At 41.9% G+C, this 21,247-nt stretch overlaps 1 protein-coding gene across 4 annotated transcripts in view; it reads right to left on the bottom strand.

Annotated features, from left to right (window-relative positions):
* Positions 1-3,198: 3,198 nt before the first annotated feature.
* llgl2 (LLGL scribble cell polarity complex component 2) overlaps positions 3,199-21,247 on the bottom strand; it is a 31,751-nt gene continuing 13,702 nt past the window's right edge. Inside the window, exons 2-27 of one of the 4 annotated variants that reach the window (XM_029456409.1) lie at positions 20,785-20,904; positions 19,577-19,674; positions 17,655-17,736; positions 17,018-17,133; positions 16,309-16,467; positions 14,775-14,937; positions 14,533-14,668; positions 14,386-14,440; positions 14,033-14,187; positions 12,472-12,683; positions 11,850-11,917; positions 11,615-11,768; positions 11,295-11,399; positions 10,865-10,960; positions 10,449-10,645; positions 9,853-10,000; positions 9,546-9,693; positions 9,339-9,455; positions 9,089-9,255; positions 8,164-8,428; positions 6,936-7,086; positions 6,816-6,844; positions 6,497-6,544; positions 6,137-6,179; positions 5,123-5,248; positions 3,199-5,036 (exon numbers count right to left, since the gene is read on the bottom strand). In XM_029456409.1, coding sequence (XP_029312269.1) covers positions 5,167-5,248; positions 6,137-6,179; positions 6,497-6,544; positions 6,816-6,844; positions 6,936-7,086; positions 8,164-8,428; positions 9,089-9,255; positions 9,339-9,455; positions 9,546-9,693; positions 9,853-10,000; positions 10,449-10,645; positions 10,865-10,960; positions 11,295-11,399; positions 11,615-11,768; positions 11,850-11,917; positions 12,472-12,683; positions 14,033-14,187; positions 14,386-14,440; positions 14,533-14,668; positions 14,775-14,937; positions 16,309-16,467; positions 17,018-17,133; positions 17,655-17,736; positions 19,577-19,674; positions 20,785-20,859 — 3,069 coding nt within the window. In that variant the 5' untranslated portion in view covers positions 20,860-20,904 and the 3' untranslated portion in view covers positions 3,199-5,036; positions 5,123-5,166. The remainder of the gene's footprint in view (positions 5,037-5,122; positions 5,249-6,136; positions 6,180-6,496; positions 6,545-6,815; positions 6,845-6,935; positions 7,087-8,163; positions 8,429-9,088; positions 9,256-9,338; positions 9,456-9,545; positions 9,694-9,852; positions 10,001-10,448; positions 10,646-10,864; positions 10,961-11,294; positions 11,400-11,614; positions 11,769-11,849; positions 11,918-12,471; positions 12,684-14,032; positions 14,188-14,385; positions 14,441-14,532; positions 14,669-14,774; positions 14,938-16,308; positions 16,468-17,017; positions 17,134-17,654; positions 17,737-19,576; positions 19,675-20,784; positions 20,905-21,247) is intronic. The other 3 variants (XM_029456410.1, XM_029456411.1, XM_029456412.1) reach the window with 3 other exon arrangements.

Raw genomic sequence — 21,247 nt, 5'->3', positions numbered from 1 at the left:
TTGAGTATCTAATGACTCTGCCTCCTCCTCACTGCTTTCTTCACTCCCATGTGTCTCAGATGGCTCTTTGTTACTTTCCTGCTCCTCCTCTTTGTCATTGCTACTACTTGCCTCTTCTGTCACCTCCGCTGAGCTTCCTGTATCGCTTTCTGATTCCTCCTCCTCCTCCTCCTCACTATCTGTAACTTTACCACTTCTCTTGTTTTCAGGCTTGGTGGGAAGCTTGTTGTTGGTCCTTCCTTGTATGGATTGGGGCTGCTTTTAGTGGAAGCTTGAGTTTGGTGATCTTGTTTATGCCCATCTTACTATCTTTGTCAAGTTGAGCTCTATGAATTACACCATTTCCTAATGTGCTGCCCACTTGTTCTTTTGGCTCTGTAATTCTCTTTTTACTTTGATCTACTTTATTCCTTCTATTGCTCATCACTTCATCCGTCTTTCTGTCCTCAAGAGTTGGTAAATCCCCTCTACCTTTTTGTTTCACATTAGACACTTTAGAGGGAGGCTGAGGTGCTTTGGAACCATTCCGTCTCCCATTTTTCTGCTGATTTTCTTTTTTTACTGCCTCTGCCCTCTGCCTTGTAGCATTTGTTCTACCTTGGGACTTGACCGGTGACATGCTATCAATTCTTCAGAGTTGAAATGACCTAGCGAAAAAACAACTTATAAATTGTCTTTATTTTGTCATTTGAGGTCAAGCGTTAGAAAATGTAAATCTATCAACAATACACTTTGATAGATAAGTTAGCTACTCAATAAAAGGTACAAGTACAGGCTGTAAGTTGAGTAACATGTCTGTCAAATTCAGTGAAACCAGGTCCTTGGCTCAATCAATCAGCATGTGGACCAGGTTTCTCACTTTAAGTCCCTGATCCTTGTTCTGAGGCTAAAGACACCCAGATCACAACTAGCCACAACTGACTGGATTTTCTATCTGGCAGTTATTGCCGGGGTAAGTATGAGGGCAGCAATGCATCTCCATCAAGACAAAGTTGACAATATAAAAGTTGCTATGACTTTTGCTTGCTGGATGAAAATGAATACTCTCCTTTTCCTTTTGTAACAGCAAACAGCTATTATCTGCAGGTTAAATCTAAACGACAGTGAAAGGTTATCTTTAGATCCGCCTAAATGCAGTTGTATAGCCTGTACGCCCTGGGGGCAAAGCAGTGAGAGCTCATTTCAGTGTAATATAGCTTACCAGGCTTCTCGGGTGAAACCCAGGCATGGCTGGGGGGCTGCAAAGTGCTCCGGCGTGTCCTCAAGAGCTGGTGTCACTGATACAAACATGCACCCATGCTCAGGAGAACTGAAGGGAAGTTACACACCAATATCCCACCCAACATTATACAGAAAGGCAGGCAGCCAAATATGCAATACACACCCTCAAAATGTTTGTGTGGTTTATGCATACACACAATGCCCCTGTCGATGAAGGCGAGCTGGTGTGCACACAGACAAGGTGCCTTCTGAATAATACAGCTGTACCAGGCAGGTCATACAGCTCTGCTGCAGTTCACAGGGCCAGCTGGTGAACGCTTGGGAGGAAAGGTGAGAGGTGCTGCTTGCAGTGATCAACAAAAGGTGCTGATGGATGAGAGAGGGACAGGAAGACAGGAGAGAGGAAAGTGGATCATTACCTGGCTTTTTCCTCTGGGAGCGGGAGATTCTATCAGTGTATGCTGGAATGCTGGACAGGCCTAATGCATGTCATAAGCTGCACATTAGTATTTGTACTTTTTTTTAAATGACTAAAGTGTGTTAGTGATTTGTTTCATATTACTTTGAGGACTTTGCCAAATATAGCACTTATAAAAGAAACCCCCTTTCGTCTCCATAGGCAAGTAACTGTCATGCAACCTTTAAAACCAGGAAAAGACAACACTTGTACGATATCCAAAATCCAATCATATCACAGTATTGATATATTGCCCAGCCCTACTTTAATCTGTGAACAAAAAGTAGATTAATGTAATGTTTATTGGATGCTTCTCTTGGGCGTGTGTAGTAAGCATCCATGTGGTGAGATGTCCGGTTAAAATCACGGTCAATTTGGTTGAAAACGTTTTAGACGCCTAGGTTACTATAACTGTTGCTGTTGATGGAACAGGTAAATGCAACACACGTCTAAAAACTCACTTGTCAACTAAATGTGTGGCTTGAAGCTAGACATCACGTCACCGACGGCAGCAGCAGTAGATGAATGAGTACACGAACACCTAATGCTCAGTGCTTCATCATGCAGCAGGACAATCATCCTAGAAATTAAACCAAAACAAACCTTTTCAGGCCAAACAGCACCAGTTTCAAAACATTTCACCTTGGGTCAGTCATTTGACCTCAACCAAACTGATCACGTTTCACTGCTGGAGAGCAGACTGAGCTCCTACTATCCAGAGAAACAGGTCTGGCAGAGCGTCAGTGAAATACCAAGAGTCTGCGAGTCAGACTTTAGTCACTGGAAGCAAATATTAAGTATAACTTTAAGTTAAATTAATGGTTCAACTCCATGGGAAATACACTTTTTCACAATCTGTCAGAAAGAGATGAGAAGGTTGATCTCAGCTCATCTTTGTATGAAGTACAGAGCCTAGCTCAGATAACTGAAGCAAGGGGAAAGAGCTAGCCTGGCTCCTTGCGACTCCATAACAACACATTAGGCTCAAAACCAAAGTCCCAGGTATCCAGGCACCATTTACAGTCTTCAGGTTGCTCATGATAATGAGTCATCCTGAAGGGTCATCCTCTAACAGAGCTGCGGGTTAGCTGGCCCAGTCTCAGCCAGGTCCTTAGAGCTCCGGTTGCAGCCAAAGCCACGGTCGCTCGAGGCAATTAGAGGACAAAGCGCGTCATTCTATAATGGATGATCAAAACTCTTGGCCGTGCATGTATGACAACTGATCCCTCTTTTATCCACTTCACCAGAGATGGCCCAGTGGACGTGGCTCACAAAAGACCAAGATTATAGCTGGGCTTTAAGAAGACAGAAATCAAAAGAGTTTTGGAATATTACCAGGCCAAACTGACGGGTTGGGAATCTAAATGTTTTGCCTTTTTTTCAGGTTTCAGTGGAGCATACAAAGAAGGGAACAGCATTCAGACACTGTCAAGGATTTCCTTGCGGTGCAGAGATGAGGGAACCTTCCGGTTACATAATAAAGACAGGAGAGTACTTATAAATAAAAACAGACACATTCATTCTTGGGAAAAAACATGTAATAATAATCCACAAGAAAACTGTAGTGTGAAGTTACAAATAAAAGATTTTTAGGGTTCTTAATCAGTTCACTACAAAAATATATTCTAGGCTGATGCTAAATACCCAGCATTCTGAGACACAGTACCAAAATATTTCCTTGTACGATCTAAATAGCAGCCAACCCCAGTTACAACAGGCCCACAGGTACAGACTGAGTCACATACAAACTGTATATATTAAAAACATTTCACTACAATAGCTTACAATTACATTCCTAAATTACATTATTCATTGCTGGCATAAAAAATGGTTTACATAAAAAATGATTAAAAACAAAACCCCATAAAAAGCTGTTCCCCCAAAAAAGTACAGCACTGTGAGCTCCGCAGTATGGAGAAGTACCTATGGCCGGTTACAAAGTAGAGTGGACGGGAGGGAGAGGGCTGTGTCAGCAGTAACTCGGGACATTACAGTTTGTAACGCTGGGACTAATTTAGTGAATGATGACTGAGAAACAAAACAAGTCAACATCATGTGGCCCATCATACAGAAACTTTTCCATCTTTTTTTTTTCTCTTCTGGGGCATCACTGAAAACATTTCCCTTGATCGTTCATCTGAATATTATAGAAGCCCATTTACTTCAAAATAGAAAAAGAAAAAAAAGGAGGGGGGAGATTTTGACATGTAAGGATTAAAAAAACGTTTTGACCAAAGCAAGAGTATGAAACTTTTGCATCAAAATAGTACAAACCGTTTTGAATCAAAATGACAGGATACTAGGTAAAAGGTATGACTTCACTGTAAAATTATAATACCAAGTCATTTATTCAAGTAGTAAGTATGAGATTTACTAAAAGATGATACCGTATGTGAAAAATATATATGATACAAGATCCAAGTCAAAACTAAAACAATGCGATAAATAAAATGAGGGCTCGCAAGTAAAATTAATAATACTACCTCAAAGATATAACTTACTTTTAAAATGTACTTATATTAAACTAAATCTAAAATGTGAAAAGAAAATCCAGATTTTTGACTTTCTATACAAAATATTGAGTCATAATTTAACATAGTATCCCATAATATTGACTTATCACATAGTTTCAATTCACCATGAGCATTTTCATTTATTATCATTCCTAACTTATCATCTGATTTTTATTCTCCTGCCAGAAATGGGCTTCCACAGTATAAATCGGAGGGTTCCTCAAATAAAAAATAAAAAAATCAGGCACAAATCACATAAAACTTAAGCTATAAAATATTTTCATCAACATTACTCAAAGCATCCCCCACATTCCTTCCAGCTGTGTGTGCGTGTGGGGAGATGAAGGCCAGTGAGATTGCACAGCAGAGCACCCTGTGATTGGACGAAGCGTTTCCACAGAATCCACATGAGAAGGCTGCTGGTGAGAAGGCTTTCAGAGGGAAGTGGGTATGGTTGCACTTTAAGTCAAAACAGCTTCCACAAGTGGCATCTATGGCATATTGGAGATGCTGGCGTTGATGTGGATGTGATGAATCATGGCATTGGTCACATGTCAGGAATGTGCTTCATGTAGCTTTGGGTTAAATGGTGGTGACCGTGCTGTGATCCTTTGTGTACAGCGTGTGGTCTTTAGGCACAGGCGGCGTCTCGTCCTTCACCCTCTGTCTGCACCGTGAGTGAGCATGGCTGCCGGGAGCCATCTGCTGTCTCTCCACGAGGGGTCGTTGTCACTGGGCGAGGGGTCAGGGGTCAGGGGTCAGTAGTGGTTGTGTCAGCCGAGCAGGAGGCGAGTGCTGCTACAGGACTGCAGTACGCTTCATACACGTCAACATGCCGGTTCACTCTGAGGAGAGGCAACACAAAGACTCAATCAATGGCAGATCAGCGTTTAGTACCAAAGGTGAAAAGGTTCCACTTCCTTAGTCTCACCTCAACAGGCCAGAGATGTCTCTTAAGCTACAGCACTCTTCACATTATTCTCCAGGAATGACCTGTGGCAAACACACCATAGCTTCCATCACCATGACTGCTCCTGCTTTAAGGCTGCATGTTTCCCTTTAAATTACAGTTTGACAAGAACTCATTTTTATTTTGCAAACTTTATACCACATTCATGTTATATTTTCAACCATGTAAATATTGTTCACTGTCAAAATCCAAGTCTTAATTATGACTGGGATTATAGCCAAGTAGGAGTTAAAAATGTGCCAATAAAGCAAACAAACAACAAACATGTCATCGTGTCAGCCAAAGTCTGTAGTTTTTAACCCTCACGCTACAAAACTATCACTATTCATGTTCAAATTACATTTGTTAGTATTAGTAGACACTAAAGGTGTTATGTTAGCACATGTGTCTGCTAGATACTTTCAAAAAGGCATTCATTGATTTTGCTCCTTGGGCACAGCAGAGCAAGCGGTCAAGACAACATTGACATTATACAATTATTGTCTGTTGAAAACAGCTGCAGTCAGAAACAAGCTTAATAAGAAAGTTTGTGGGCCAACAAATAAAAACAACGAGCTAAAAGAGGCTAAAAGCTCTGTAGCGTTGAGGGGAACTGCCTCGCTGGGGATTATTCTCTGTGTAATGTGAAAAGTGTTGATCATAGTGAATAGCTCAGTCATTTGATGCATTATTAAATATTGATTAGTACAGCCTTAAAATGTGTAGTGAATGATGTCTCTGTTCAAAGTTACATATTTGTGTCACGTGATGACAACTGAGACAGCTGAAAGCCCTGGAAAAGAATAATAAGGGAGCGTTGAGTATTTCCATGATTAGTATTAAACATTTTCCCTACAGTTTTATTCTCGGCCTGGTACCTTATCAACTGTACTCACACACACCTTCATTTCATCACTATATTGATAAGCTAACAGCAGAGCAGCCTGTCCTTATATTTAAAATGAGAAAAAAGATTTAGTGGTGTCTGATACTTACGTCTGGTCTCCTTCAAGTGACTTCTGGATCTCTTGAAGTACTTCTACAAGACAACACAACATGAGTATAACTAACCAGTGTTCTCAACACTTCATGTGAGACCTGTAGCAGCAGTTCGGTCACAATATGATGCAGCTCGCTGGGATCAAAGGGACGTTCTACAAATCATGCATTGAGATGATGTTTGGTAAACACGGCTGTGTGGTGCTGTGTGTCTGATGACAGTGGGAGCAGAAAGCTGACGTAACAGTTAGGAGAGGCAGCACATGGGACTGTCACAAGTCAGACTTTAAGGGTTCAAATACAGTAACAGAGGGGCCTCCTGGATCACATTTATACTTCAGTCTCTCGAGTACTCACTCTCGTCATTCAGCAAAGCATGCTCCATAACACGTCTAGCTGCACTTTCTGGAACACACAGGCACGCAGGCAGAGGACATGTCAGTACAGCCACAAATAAGGTGTGTGTGTGTGTGTGTGTGTGTGTGTGTGTGTGTGTGTGTGTGTGTGTGTGTGTGTGTGTGTGTAAAGACAGACAGACAGCACAAGCACAGAGCTCAACAACATGAACAGAACAATGCATGTGGACATGTAGTGCTCCTTCAGCCAGTGGCACATGCATGTTTACGAATGATGCTGTTGGGATTTGTCCATTTAGAAAATCTGACGGAAGTTTTACCTGCATCTTCACCGTCTTGTCTGGCGTTTCTAGACAAGGAAGACACAAAGTCATGGGTACTGAAAGACATTGTGAATTTGCAGTGTAAAATGTGGAAACACAGAGATACCAAGTAAATACCTATGAGCAGATGAAGCTACATCAGGCTTTGGCCTGCGTTGGGTGGAGGAGCCTGAAAGAAGAGGAACCTCCACTAGACAGCGAGGCTCCACCACACAGCGGGTGGACAGAGAGAAGCGTTCAAACTCCGATGGAGAGATCAGGTAGAAGCCTGAAGGACGACAACCGTACACGCAGGGTTTCAAAACAACCATCATTAATGTGGAGAAAACAGACGGCACTGCTGTGTAATGTGGACTCGAGGTAAAACCTTTCCTTTTTGTAACTCCTTTAAAAACACTCAGTTATTATTTATAAAGACTGGATCACAGCAAGGAAACGTTACATTATCATCATTTAAGAAGGAGCAGTCGCTCTACCAGCCATCTCAGCTCCTGACATCATGAACCTCACACAGTGTAACAGTCTGTCAGCTTCTGACAAACACAAAGATATGTCTTAGTATCTCCTTTCATTAAGTAACTTATTTAAACGGTTTGATTTATGTTACATAAAAAAAACATTAAACTTTTATTATCAATTAGCAGCCTGAAAAACTAAAGTAGCGTGCAGTTGGGAAATGCTATAGTACCACATTATTAAAAAAAGACATCATTCTGCAGCACTAATACATTTGGTTTGTTTACCATTTCAAGAATATTACTATAATATCTCTTTATTGACTTAGAACATATGTTGTGAGCTTAACACTCAACATTATAAGTTATTTCTTAGGAGTTATTATCAATAAAATATATGAAATATTTCTAGTAAATCATAAATCTTTGTTATTAGTATTGTATTTTATGACTTTATCCAATTTACCTCAGTTGAAATTTAAAGTTACATAGTAACAAACATACAGTTTATAATACAGTATGAGCATAACATTAAAGTGAGTCTATTATTGCCAGTTAACCACAGTGAAAGTGGCGGCCTGTGTCTGGTGAGACGAGAGAGAACTTAAAGGAATAGTTACATTTTGGGATTGGGTTGGATGAGATCATCCAACCCAATCAATCTCAATCAACATGTTGGACTTTTCCTTTCACCTGTTTTGATTGGATTCAACAAAAAAAATGCATAAGAATGTTTTACATCTATCATCGTGGCCTTCTTTAACCTTTGGAGTGTGTGTGTGTGTGTGTGTGTGTGGCCTGTAGTTGTGAACTATATCCCTCACTCATTGTAATCACTGAGGTTCCTGAAGAGTATAGAAGTACAAATGTGCGTGTCGGCATTTCTTTACCCTGGCCATGCTTGGTGAAGACACAGGAAGCGATGCCGCTGACGTCCTCTCGCCGTACGCAGGGGTAATGAACCTGCAACTTGACTGTGGGCAGTGACACCACGTGGACATCACCCTGATTGGTCAGAACCACCAGGCCGCTCTCACCGTAGTCCTCCGAGCGACTGCTGCCAAACCAGGCCACGCCCACCCTCCGTACTCTGGAGCCATCCACGGCCGTCAGCTTCAGCTTCATCTTAGCGCTCACCTTTGGCAGGGTGAAAACCTGAACACACAACAACACGGGCAGCTGAAGAACTATCAATGTGTAGTTGACAATTGAGCACCATTTATGCCAGATTTTTAAATCATCCAAACCTCTTAAATATGTGTAAATGATATGTAAATGTCAGGCCTCCACGGGTCTTACATGTCATTTCACTGATCTTAAACATCTACGTCGTCATTCAGATTCTATTCTGTGATGTATTCCCCAGTGAAACAGAATATTTGAGCGATGTAAAGTAACGTGTGAGATTTAAATCACATCCTTGATTGGTTGGTAATAGTTTACATAATCACACATATTTTGTTTTACAGGAAGAAGAGATGATTGGATTAGGATTAAAAAAAACGAAGAATATTGGTCATTTTTATTTAAAATCAACAATTTATATCTTCCGTTTCTCCTGCACTTTCAGGCTGCCACTCAAAGCCGCAGTGTTCCTGCCGTCTCAGCCAATAAAAAGGTGAGTACAGAAATGATTTTAATAAAAAAAATAAAATCTTTGGTTACTTGCAAATGAACCGGATTAGATTAAATATGAGATTTAAATTCAAAGGGATTTACTACTGGATTCAATATAATGTTGTACACTTTGAACATAAAGTATCACCATATAAGTTCCATCTACAATGTGAGCGAGAGCGAGTGTGTGATCCTGACCTTAAACTGCTCCTCAGATATGACCAGGAGGTGGTGTGAGCCCTGCATGTCCGGTGAGCGAGCCAGGTCGTGGGCCACCTCGAGGGGCTCAGGGAGAGGAGCCCCGTGACCGTCCAGCACCACGATACCAACAACAGGAGCGCGGTGCATGAGCTGGATCTCCTTAGCTGGAATAAAAGTGGAACGTTACAACAAGAGGACAGAGATGAGAAAGCAGTTTACACCAAATCTTAAAAACTCCGTTTCTCACCCGACTGTGCGGTGACTGGTTCGTCTGCTCTGTGCTCTACAGGAGGAAGGCGGAGCATGTATGCAAACACACAGCCGCCATTGGTCCCTGCCCACAGGGAGGGAGTGTTATGTGAACCTACAAGAAAATGAGGAGACTTGTGAAAAACTTGAGGCACAGTAAATGTAAATATAGTGAATGTATAGGCTGCATCTGACTGTAACTCACTGTCCGAGAGGAAGGTGTCTGCGAAGTAGATCGTCCGCACTAGGCCGGTGAACGAGTCGTCTGAGGAGCGAGCCTCGATCTTTCTCTGGACAGGAGCCAGCTCCATCTCTGCCAGTTCAGCTTCCAGACGAGCGTTCGCCTCCTGGAGCTGCTCAGAGAAAAGAGAGTGATGACTGATCAAAAGACAGAAAGATTTAAGGAGGTGACAGGAAGGTGCTCCCTAGTAACAGTCTCTGTCCCCTGCGAGTCCCTCAGTACTGCTTCTATTGACTGCCAATGAGCAGAGGGGCAGACAGCTGAGCGTTACCTTGGCAGCGTTGTTGACGTGATGTTTCCTTAGCGAGACTCTGCTACGTCTGATTCTCCTGAAGGACTGTCGGAGGGATTTCTTAATGCTCTTCACCCTGGACAGAGGACCCTCCATGGCCAGCTGGTCACTGGGGTTCAGAGTGCACCTGCAAACAGGAGAATACAGAGTTAACGCATAAATGTTCTGTTAATGTAAGAAATGTTTAAAAAAAGAAAGAAAACTGAGTAAAAGCTCAGAGTACAATAGTGTGCAACAAAGAAAAATGCAAATATGTATGTCACAATATGATGCTTTATTCATTTTTGTCTCGCCCCTAATGTGTGCCATATTTTGACCTAGTGCAATCCCTCAAGACCATTTGCATGTGAAAGTGTGTTTATGTGTAACTTGGAGCGGCTTCAACAGTCTAAGAGCTGAGAAGAAGGCTTGTGACATAAAGACCGAATCCACAAACCACGGAGGAAAATCTGAAGAGACAAAACTTGTGGCCGTCAAAACAAAATGATGAGTTGCAACTGCTGTAACACGAAGCAGAGTGTAAACTTTCTATGCACAAATACAGATGTAATCTCTCTCTCTCTGCGTCTCCTTACTTGATGAGGACGTTGTTCTTCTGTTGGTAATCGTATAGACCAAAGCCGTGGCTGGTGCCAAAAGCTACCAGCTTCCACTCTGAGTGCAGGGTGAGGGCCGTGACCACAGCAGGAGGCTGACACTGGACCAGGGAGAAAGGCTGGAAGCCTGGAGGAAACAGCACCGGCTCCTCTCGCACGTCCAGCTGAGTGTGGCCCTAATCAACAAGAAAACCAACAATTTACTCATCGGATCACTTTAATTCTGTTGACTGGTGCAGTACATTAAAAAATAACAAAACAAGGGATGTTACAGGAAATAAATATAGTTTAACAAGCACTGCAAGATATTACAGCTTTCAGGGAGTGACGAGTAAAGCATTAAAATGGTAAAGTCGTGAGTTTATTTGTTTTTTCCGTACAACTCAGCAAATTACCTTCCAGCGGAAGCCCTCTTGGCCCTGCAGCAAATCCACAACTTTAGCCTCCACTGTCTGCTCTGCTGCCTCATCATTCAGCTCCAGCACCAGGATCTGGAGACAAACACGACACACAGTGAAATACAAGTGAAGAAGTACAACACAGCCTCTTTGAAAACTGATATCAAGATGACTGATAAAGGAGGGGAAACATCCTGTATCTTGTGTCTGTTCTTAAAAATATCCATTTGATAGAAAATGTTCAGTCTTTAGGAATGCATTTAGAAATTCACAGATGATTTCTTTCTGTGGTTGTTATTTCCCCTTAATGTAAAGAGCCCTTCACAGCTGAGAACATGACTTCATGCAGACACTGACATTGTGTTAGTGCTACAGTAGTGGATGAATCAGTTTAGAAATGACAGCTAATGTTCAGCAGTCATCTCACCTGTCCAGCGGTGCCAGCTACAGTCAGGTAACCACTGTATTTGCAAAGGTGGATCTTCTGTATGCCGAGCCTCGGGTCGTCGCTGTAGGGGTCAAAACAGCCAACCTGGACAAAAGTTAAACATTATAGGTGTGTCAGCAGTTCAGTTTTGTACTTATAGAAATAAGAATAACACTTAAAAAAAAAAAAAAAAGATAAATCAAACTACTTTAATTTAGTGTGCGGTTGCCACAAAGAAGGTTTGGTTTATCAAAACCTTGTGGATGTTAATCCAATCATAAGGCACTTTTCTGTAGACTGGTTGTATAACAGACACACACCTTTCTGAATGGCGGCCACTCTCCTTCAGTGCCTTGGTTCATGTTATCATTGGGATCAGCATCTGTGTGGAACACTCCAGCTGTGCTTAACTTATACATGGGATACAGACAGACTCCTGATGCATCCCAGAAACGCACAGTCCCGTCCTCATGCCTGCACACACACAAATAAACATGATATAGTTAAATCAGTGAAATAAATGTCCCAGAGTTATTTGCAGAGTTCAGAACTGACCCTGTGAGCAGCAGGTCTCTCTGTGGAGGGTCGGGGGCCAGATTCTGGCCTCCTGTTATTGGCCATGGCTGAATGGAGAGAGGGGAAATGAAAGTTTAACAATAATACCAACTTAATGCCATCTTTTCAACTAGAAGAGAAGGAATGTGTCCATATTCAGGACACAGCATACCATATATGATGAACAGCAGAGTTTGAGCAGAGTCACATGTTACGTGCAGCTGCTTCTCAGCAGAGCTGCCATTATGTTAGTCGTGAGGGTTTGTATTGTACTTCTGACCGTGACGAGCACTAACATGCATTTACACTGACAACAAAATGTCAATTTATTTACACCCATGATATACTGGAGACCCATGGTTCTGGTCAACAAGTGTTAGTGTGAAGTTTGAAACAGACGGACATTTTGAGGAGAAAGATATTTCTAATAAAGGTCAATGTTGAGGAGATCAAATGTAAGTCATTTCTAGCTTAATTAACTTATGCAAATGTGCACTTATGCATCATTTCAGGCAAATAATTTGTATCCAAGATTTCCACAAATAAAGCTCAACATAGCTGTTACTACTGAAAATACGTATTTTAAACAATATTTGTTACCAGTATATAATTGAAAGCGTACCCTTTTGGAGTAGTGTGTGCTCTGCAGGTCTCCAGCAGCGATGACCCTCTCCCACAGTTTGAGGGGGATAGCGGAGACGTGGTGGGAGCAGGTGATTGCTGAACTGTGGAGGGGAACCAGGTACGGTGTCTGAATGACCGGCCAGCCCTCCGTCTGCAGGTCAATCACTACCAGCTCCTCCTCTACCAGGACTACCAGCGCACTGGGATCTCCTGCAGGTGGACAGAAAATAAGCAAAAACAGTATTTAGATATGTAATATACTGTACACCCTGATTTGGGATGAGTTAGTCTCATTTGCCTAGATTTTCTCTATGCTGGTGTGCCTACAGTGTCTGTGACATAATCTGAACATCTGAAAATATTCTGGGGTTGTAAATATCTGAGTGACCACACACAGAATGTCTGATAACATTTCGCAATGCAAAGCTGGTTGCGTGGTCTGTGTATCAGAGCGGTTATGTCTTTAGCACATTAACATCCTCCCCAGGTCAACAGTAGGAGCTCACAGTGAGTACATGTACATGAATACACAAAACCATGTTACTGGGAGACATCAGAGGGAAGGGGGTCACAGCGTCTGATCAATGGCCTGAATTATCAACGACTTGGCTCTCAGAAGATCGGTGGGATTCAGGGTTTCAGTTGGGGACAGGGGCAGGGATGCTGACCAAGGACTCAGAGTTGCTGCAATGAATGGCTGGTCCACCTTAAAGCTCCGCCCACCTGAAGTGAGCCTGTGCTGTCGTCGTCTTTGGCCTCGGGGCTATCCTTCACTTTAATCAGCGGGTTGCAAGCGAGACCCCGGGGCTGGACTTGGGTCTTGAGGGGTTGTAGCATTTATTCACCGTCAAATTTAGGTTGGCTTTTTTACAGTTGAAGCATTTTCACAGTCCATTTCTTTCATGGCCGCTTTATGAAGATCCATTATGAACTGTAGTGAACTTTAACTACAATAAAATGTATTCAATGAGCATAAAAGTCGCACTTCTGGCCGTGCAGAAAGGCCGACTAAAACGAGTCAACGCAATGTACAGGATTAATAAAAATGCACAGTGCCTGACACTCAACAAAAGAAGCCAAACTTCTTAAATGTAATTACCTAATAAAGCAGCCAAACGTGAACTTTGTCTAAATTAAATGCAGTCCAAATTCAGGAAAATGAGGATTTCAACCCGACACATCTGAGCCTTCAATGCCAACTATTAGAACCAGACTCAGTGCTGTGGACATATTTCAGTTGGTACCAAGAAAGTATTGAGATTTATACCCAGTCTAATGCACAGGCATTTAAACTTCGCATTTATATGCAGCATAAAGCAGATTAGTGCAGAATGCTGACAGTAATCAGGTTAGCAAAATGCATGCAAAAGCTACTGGTGACAGTTTCCTTTCAAATTTAGGGAAGAGGAGGAATAAATAAAAAAAGTCTCCACGAGGAATAACTTGCTCATGCTTACCAACTAAAATTGTACCAAATCACAGCTTTTTTCCCATAACTGTGAACAAGTTTGTTTGCCATATGTCAGTTATTTGTGTATTTGTGTTTGTGTGTTGCCTGCCTATGTGCTGTGGTCCTTCTCTGATGGCGAAGAAGTCGATTATCCTGGAGGTGAAGTCCAGAGCCACGTGTGTTTTACTGTGGATCACTGTGATACAGTGTCTGTCCCCGTAGCTGGCCCTGGGCATACCACCACTGAACAGGAGGAACGGAGGCCTACACACACACGCACGCACGCACAGGTCCAAGTTCAGGTAAGTTTGCACAGTGATTAATATGTAACAGTAAGTCACGTAACACATCTGGGAAATGAAGTTAAGCATTAGAGGGGTGAGGACGTTAGAACCACTCTCACTGAGGGAGGACAAGTAAAAGACGTCACAAATGAATCTCTGGTGTTTAAAGTGAACTCACCCTTCTTGTGTAGGTAGCTGAATTATTTTAGAAATGGCCTTGCATGGGAAATGTCCTGCAAAGATAAAACAAGTCACCACCAGTCACCAGAAAGACACTGACATTGCAGTAAAGTCAAATCTGCAGCGGACGTGTCTTTATCCTCACCATAAGGAATGTCTGATTTCTCCTCCTCCTCCTCGTTCACCTCCTCGACACTCACCATCCATCGACAGTAACTTCCATCACTGTGTGAACTGAGAATGTAGCCTCCGTCCTCTGCCCACCACACACTCTCCAGTTGCTATAGTTTCATGGAAAATACACAAGACAAATACAAAGATTAAGCATGCTGGTTAGAACTACAGTTTATTCAGGTCACAGGCCTCACTGAGCTACAGAGCAGTTACCTGTGTGGCGGGGATGTGCTGGATGGCGCACTGTTTCTCCAGATCCCAGATGACCATGAGACCTCGTCCATAGCCAATAACAACTTGGTTTGGGTTGACCGGGTTCTCCTGTAAGGCCTCTATGTGTTCCAGATTCCTGCGGCCGATGTAGTCGTCTGGTACACTGGAGGAGACGGGAGAAAGAGGATAAACACAGGAGAGGAAAGAATGAACGAGAGGAACACAACAGAAAGACCTCATAGATCTTTAGGGACTGAGGCAGCGTACACACAGCTGAACAATCAATACACATTCACATTGTTTATGGTTAATACATTGGAAATACAGGGAACCACTACGCTGTGCGTTTCCACAGGGAAAACCAAAACCTGAATCTGAAAAAGAATCTCCCTCAGGACCGTTTGTTCCTGCCAGTCTGTTACCGGGTGTCTCCGTCCTAAACACTGGTGAGTCACGACGCACTGACAGTTTGGGAACCCTGTAAAGTTTTTTCCTCAGAGGAAACTTCTTGTTGTCTGGGACTTGATACGAACAAGATCCATCACATCATGTTGCTCATCACAGACACACATCTACCTGTATTATAATGAAATATGTGGAGCTCGAGGCGTCATTTGGCCAGCCTCATTGGAAAAAGATGACTCATGCATCTGTTAACCCAGTTACCCGGAGTTTAGGACGGAGGCACCGGGTAACAGACTGCTGTGCTGCCTCTTTGTGTCTACACTTATCCTGTGAGCACAAATTAATCAAAACGTGGAAACGATCCAATTAAATTGATGTAACAAATGATATCTTGTTCACACAAATGACTAAATTGTGGCCTGAATATATACATGTCCGATCCCATGCTCCGAAATATTGTGAGTCTCTGAATTCCAGTTATACAATTCTGTTTTATCTTTCTGGGACTCAGCAAAGCATTCTCCAGCACTGCAGACAATGTCACCAAAAGATTGATATTGTAATGTTTACTCTCTGATGTAGTCTGTAGCACTCTGGTACGCTGACCTTCAGTCAACACACTACTGTGGAAACGATGTGCTCTTGTGCGTTTGTAATGAAAGTGGCATCAGAGGTCCCAGGTCGTCTTTGTGGCAATTATTTTGTGGTCATTTGTTTAATTGCTTATTTAACTGTGATTATTATTTTATTTACAATAAGTAAGGTGTACGGTGGCTCCTCCACTTTTACCTTTCGTCTTGTTGAGGAGACCAGAGTCAAATTTGAATATATTTAACAATTTGCTTGAGATTGTGATACTATGGAACATAATCCTAAATAACTTAAATACTAAATACAAAATCATTACATGTCAACATGTGTGCTGCTATGCAGATTAAACTATGAACAAAACATCCAGCTCCATTTCTAATGTAATCTGGTATATTGTTGGCTAGACAACGATACGAGTGAGATCCTGGACACCTTGATGTTATAAATGCTGTTTATTTGGAGACAGTTGCCCAGAAATCTTCCTGACTAGAAAAATATCTAATTGTTATGTGATGTGTAGTGTGTTGTGGTTGCAGACCTGCTAGCGACTTGGTCGAGACTAATGTTTCTCTCTTCCAGCTCTCTGAACCCTGGGACTTCAACTATGAAGACATGTCCTCCTTCTGTCCCCAGCAGCAGCAGCTCCCCTGAGGAGTGAGCCAGCACTGCCGTAACTCGGGTCACACTTGGAGGGGCACTGAGGAGGAAAGGAAGAGGGATCACTTGGAGGAATGATGGACAGCCGTCATATGTATAAAGCAGGGCTACAGTTAACGATCATTTTCATTACCCATCAATCTCTGGATTATCTTTGGTTTTCACAGCCTGAGGTGATGTATTCATGTGGCTTCTTTTATTCAGCCAAATATCCAAAAGATATTTAGTTTACCATATGGCAAAAAAAGCAATTTATCAGCCAAATACTTGCTGATTTTCTGCCAAATGGCAGAATAATTAATTAATTGGGTAGGTATGCAGTGCCTTGATGGATATGCCTTTTTGACCAAATAATTTCAAGAATTTAGGAGCACCATGAACTAGATAAATGACCAAAAAAACTCCCAACTCTTAATACAACACAGTGTTTGCTACTGTAGCCACGTTCCACTCTGGAGACTTGTGTTTAATCAGATTCACCTTGATAACCTTAACAAATGTAAAGAACATTCAGAGGTTCCTAAAAAGTGTCCTTGATAGCTACCTGCACTGGAAAAGGGTTGTAATAAGTGTGTGTGTGTGTGTTTTACCCAGGAGGTCCAGTGAGTGTGAAGCGTCCTATCTCCATCAGTTCAGAGAGTCCCTTGTGAGCTCTTAATGTCCACATGTGCAGACTGTTGTCATCCAGCAGAGTCACTAGTTCAACCTAAACATAAGCCACTATCAATCAATACAGTCCAAAAAGCATCTTTGAGTTTCTAGAAAAAGAGCTATACAAATCTAATGTATTATTATTATCAAAAGGCATTAACTGGTGATTAGCAGTAAACTCACTTCAATAGAAAGACTGTCACCTCTATGATAGTAGGGCTGCACAATATATATTTTTTTAAACCGACATGTTGTCAACCTATGCGATAAAAACATTGCGAATGACTGTGATATTTCCCTCAGGCATTCATAACCATCATGCATTTTGTATTGGTACCTTTTGTGTTCAGTTCATTAAAAGAATGTTCCTCTTTGTTTATTTGTTATTCAACACGCAGTTTATTGTATTCGAGCAGAATACTGAAGCAGAACTGGGTACAGTTAGCGCACGTAATACCATCCTCACAATATTCACATTATTAACACATATTTACTCACATTGTGCAGCTCTATATGGCGGGCTACGATTAGAAGTTGAAAATGTGTAGTATAGTATAAACTGTTCTTTGACTGTACCTGGTGGGGGAGGAAGTGCACCTGTGTGACAGCAGCATTCTCATCATGTAGACCCATGAACTCCACACCTGGAGCTCCATACCTGAGCACTGGTCAAGGACACACTGGATATGTATATGACAGACAGTCCTGTTGGTACTAAAGTGATAACAGACACCAGGGGTCTCAGAGCTTTGGGTTAGCTAGCTTCACTGAGCATTACATCGGTGATCCTGATAACTGCGATTGAAATGTTGTTATTGCCGCGGGACAAAAAGTGATTTATAGCAAGGGGAAATATAAACAACATAAAGTCGACTGCAGAATACGAACCTGAAGACAAAGAAAGAATACATATCTGTAGTGGTTGGTATTTCTAAAGCACATCTGGTAGACAGGTGCATAGTAAAATAAAGACATGGGAAAGAATAGAATGAATTCTGCATACTGGGAGCAATGAGTCTAGAAGAGACAACATTTTGCTCAAGACTTTTGTCAGGAAACTTATTCGCAGGAAGTGAGAATGCTGTGAAAGCAGAGAGGAAAGCTTCTCCTCAGGCCTGAAGAAAAGAAATGAATATCTGATGAGCTTTAGCCGACACAAATGTTGCATTTTAATGTTACTGAGCTGATAAAACTTTGGATTTTATGATTCAAAGTGGAAATGCTTTTTGTGCACAAGTACCATGTACCAGAGGGCACACACACACACACACATCTGTGTAAAAATGTCCTCCATCCGCCACAATTATTATGGAAAGCCGTAGACATGACTTCATTTTTCCAGTGAGTAGATTGGTCAGTAGCAGGGCCGACAATTCATTGTTTGTATATGAAAATCACAATTTGAAATGGCTTTTTTTTTTATTGCAAAAACTGAATTGAGGAATAACTTATTAGCATTTAATGTCAAAACTGACATCACCTATAGACACAAGTGAAAGTTTGAGCAGGAGTCTGTTCATTTTAATAGTTATACAGCCAACTGTTGCTGGTTAATATGAGCTCTGCATTCTGGTGTCTGTACCATGTATATATGTGTATAGCACTATGTAATCTCTTAAATGCATGTGACTAGCTCGCCATCCGCCATGATTAGATGCATTTATGTGACCGCCCCGTGTTAAAGACGAGTCATGAAAAATATTTTTATATATATTTTACAGGAAGAGAAAAGAGATTTTGGTATAAGAATACTTAAAAGGGTTTTCCCACCAGATATTTTAGCATGTAACAAGAGATAAGTGAACAGTTAACGACAACAACGATAGGATTAGAAATGTTGGTTTCATTTCACTGTATCTAATAATAAATAATAGTAAATAATAGCCACGAGAGGACCTAAACAAACAGGCAGCTGAACAATTGAAGCAGCTGATCTGCTGCTGTGTATCTGACCCTGACCTCAGTGTGGAGAAACAACATCATCCCTCCATATGGAGGACTCACATTATCAAATGATTTGTGTGCTAGATAAAAAGAACAGAAGCTGCTCTGTTCTCTGTCTGATGCATGCTGCATTTTTACTCTAATATTCATTCAAAGATTTTCCTTCATCTGTGCCCTCCGTGCCCTCCTGCAGTTTTATCAATCTGCTGTATTGTATGAATGGATTATCCTAATGAGAGGAGAAGGTACCACGGTTATCAAAACCAGTGTGTCTCTGTGTCAATGGGGAGAGTGTACCGACTGGCTCCGCTGCAGTGTCAATGAGCATAATTGTGCGAAAGGCTGTGGCGACACAGACTCCACTGTCTGAGAATGCCAGGCAGTGTTGAGCAACAGCGTGGGAAAATGACACACCTGAAGCAGGTACCCATGAGAACCGCAGACAAGGATTTAGCAGCGTCACAGCCGTTCATTAGCACTGCCTGCCTCAAGTTCAAACATGACGCTCAGAATCTTCCCTCACAATATTTACACACAGGCAGAGTGAAGGATACAGTTTGATGGCCCCGGAGCGTGTGCCGATGGCCAGCAGCTGCAGGGAGGGACTGTAGCCCAGAGCGCTGGGCTGGTGGGGGAATCCATGCTCCACTGTCTGGAGAGGAGAGAGTGGACAGACAGGGGGACGTTGAGACCGAGCAGTGACAGCAGAGACAATGTCAGGACAGGATAGAGACGAGACACGGCCGATAACAGCATGTGGACAAGAAATAGGAAGGACTACAGATAACAGAGGAAGTGACAGTAGGATTCATGTTTCTGTCAGGACTGTGAAATGTAGAGTATTATTCATGTGATGGAGCTGTGTTTTGAAGGATAACTTGTTTAGTTAATTGTTGAATAATGAATAAAGAAATAATGTGGAACATCTATTAGTACACATTTAGTTCTCCACAGCCATAGACACGACCATTACACACAGCTTTGTGGGACTATATACAAAATAGCCTCTGAATGATCATATGATTTAGTTTAATGCACTACAATTCTGACCTTACAAAGTGCTTCACAATAAAAGCCAAAATAACCACAAAATTATGTCCCCAGTTCAGATAAAAATAAAAATAGATTAAAATACATGCACTACATCTGTAATTAGCCAAAATCATAAACTGGTACATTTTTATTATAACACTTAATCTGAGTTTATTTTTCCTCTCCACCTCATCATATTACCATTTGTGTGTATGAATCATTTATATCTGGCCCCTGGATTTAGGTGCCATGTGGAAGCACCCTCTTTTTGACTTACGAGCATATAAACAGAAAACATTAAACGGTTTATATTTAGCACCTTTTCTTTCTCATTCAGATACTTTTCTGTGAATCGTCATCAGTAATCTCTGAGAAAGGAGGAAATTTGCTCATGTAACCGTAATCTCTTACTTGTTTATTTAAACAGGCCGAAGTAGGTGTGTGGATATAAACGCAAAAAGACAAAACAGCAGCTTAACAAGCTATTGTTTACACCAGGTCACATTTGGCAAAAGCTGTGTAGACACACTGATAAAGCTATGCACCTTTCTGCAGTGCAAATGCACCGAACACGGAGAAACAGCTCAGGAAAAAGTATGCCAACATCAGGAAGCAGTGTTTTGGTTATTTAAATGCAGTTTAGTGGCAAACATTCTTTTCAAAAGAAATAATGGAAGACCAGATTCACTTATTGGGGGAGTTGGCCGCTGTTGTGTCAGAGTTCACTTGCCTTGTTGAACTGGAAGAGTTCCTGTTTGAGTCGATCTCTCTGGGACTCCTGGCCGTGTCGCCTGAACCTCTTCATCCTGTCTCAGCACCGGCGTGGAGCCTGTGGGCCCACTGACACACACTGCAGGGAGGAGAGAGTGAGAGAAAGGAAGGACTGTTACGTTAGGAATCCTCCAGTTCACTGTTTACATGTGGCTCTCAGCAGGCACTCATCTTCATGTTTTTACATTGCACTTGTCAAAAGTCACAAGAGATGAGGGGATTGTGAGTTCACAAGTATGTCTTGGTTAAAATGTGATCCATTATTTCTCCCTTTACTTGACACACAGATTATGTGTTGTCCGATTTGCTTCTTTGTTAAATCTAAGGACAGGAATTACTTTAACAGTATGTGAGAAGGAATGTGGAAGAGCAAGAAAGCAAAACTTTATTTAATCTGGTCCTTATTCCATAAAGGCTATTTA

The sequence above is a fragment of the Cottoperca gobio genome, chromosome 19, assembly GCF_900634415.1.
Source record: "Cottoperca gobio chromosome 19, fCotGob3.1, whole genome shotgun sequence".
Lineage (NCBI taxonomy): Eukaryota > Metazoa > Chordata > Actinopteri > Perciformes > Bovichtidae > Cottoperca > Cottoperca gobio.
This window is presented reverse-complemented; position numbering and strand designations above follow the sequence as displayed.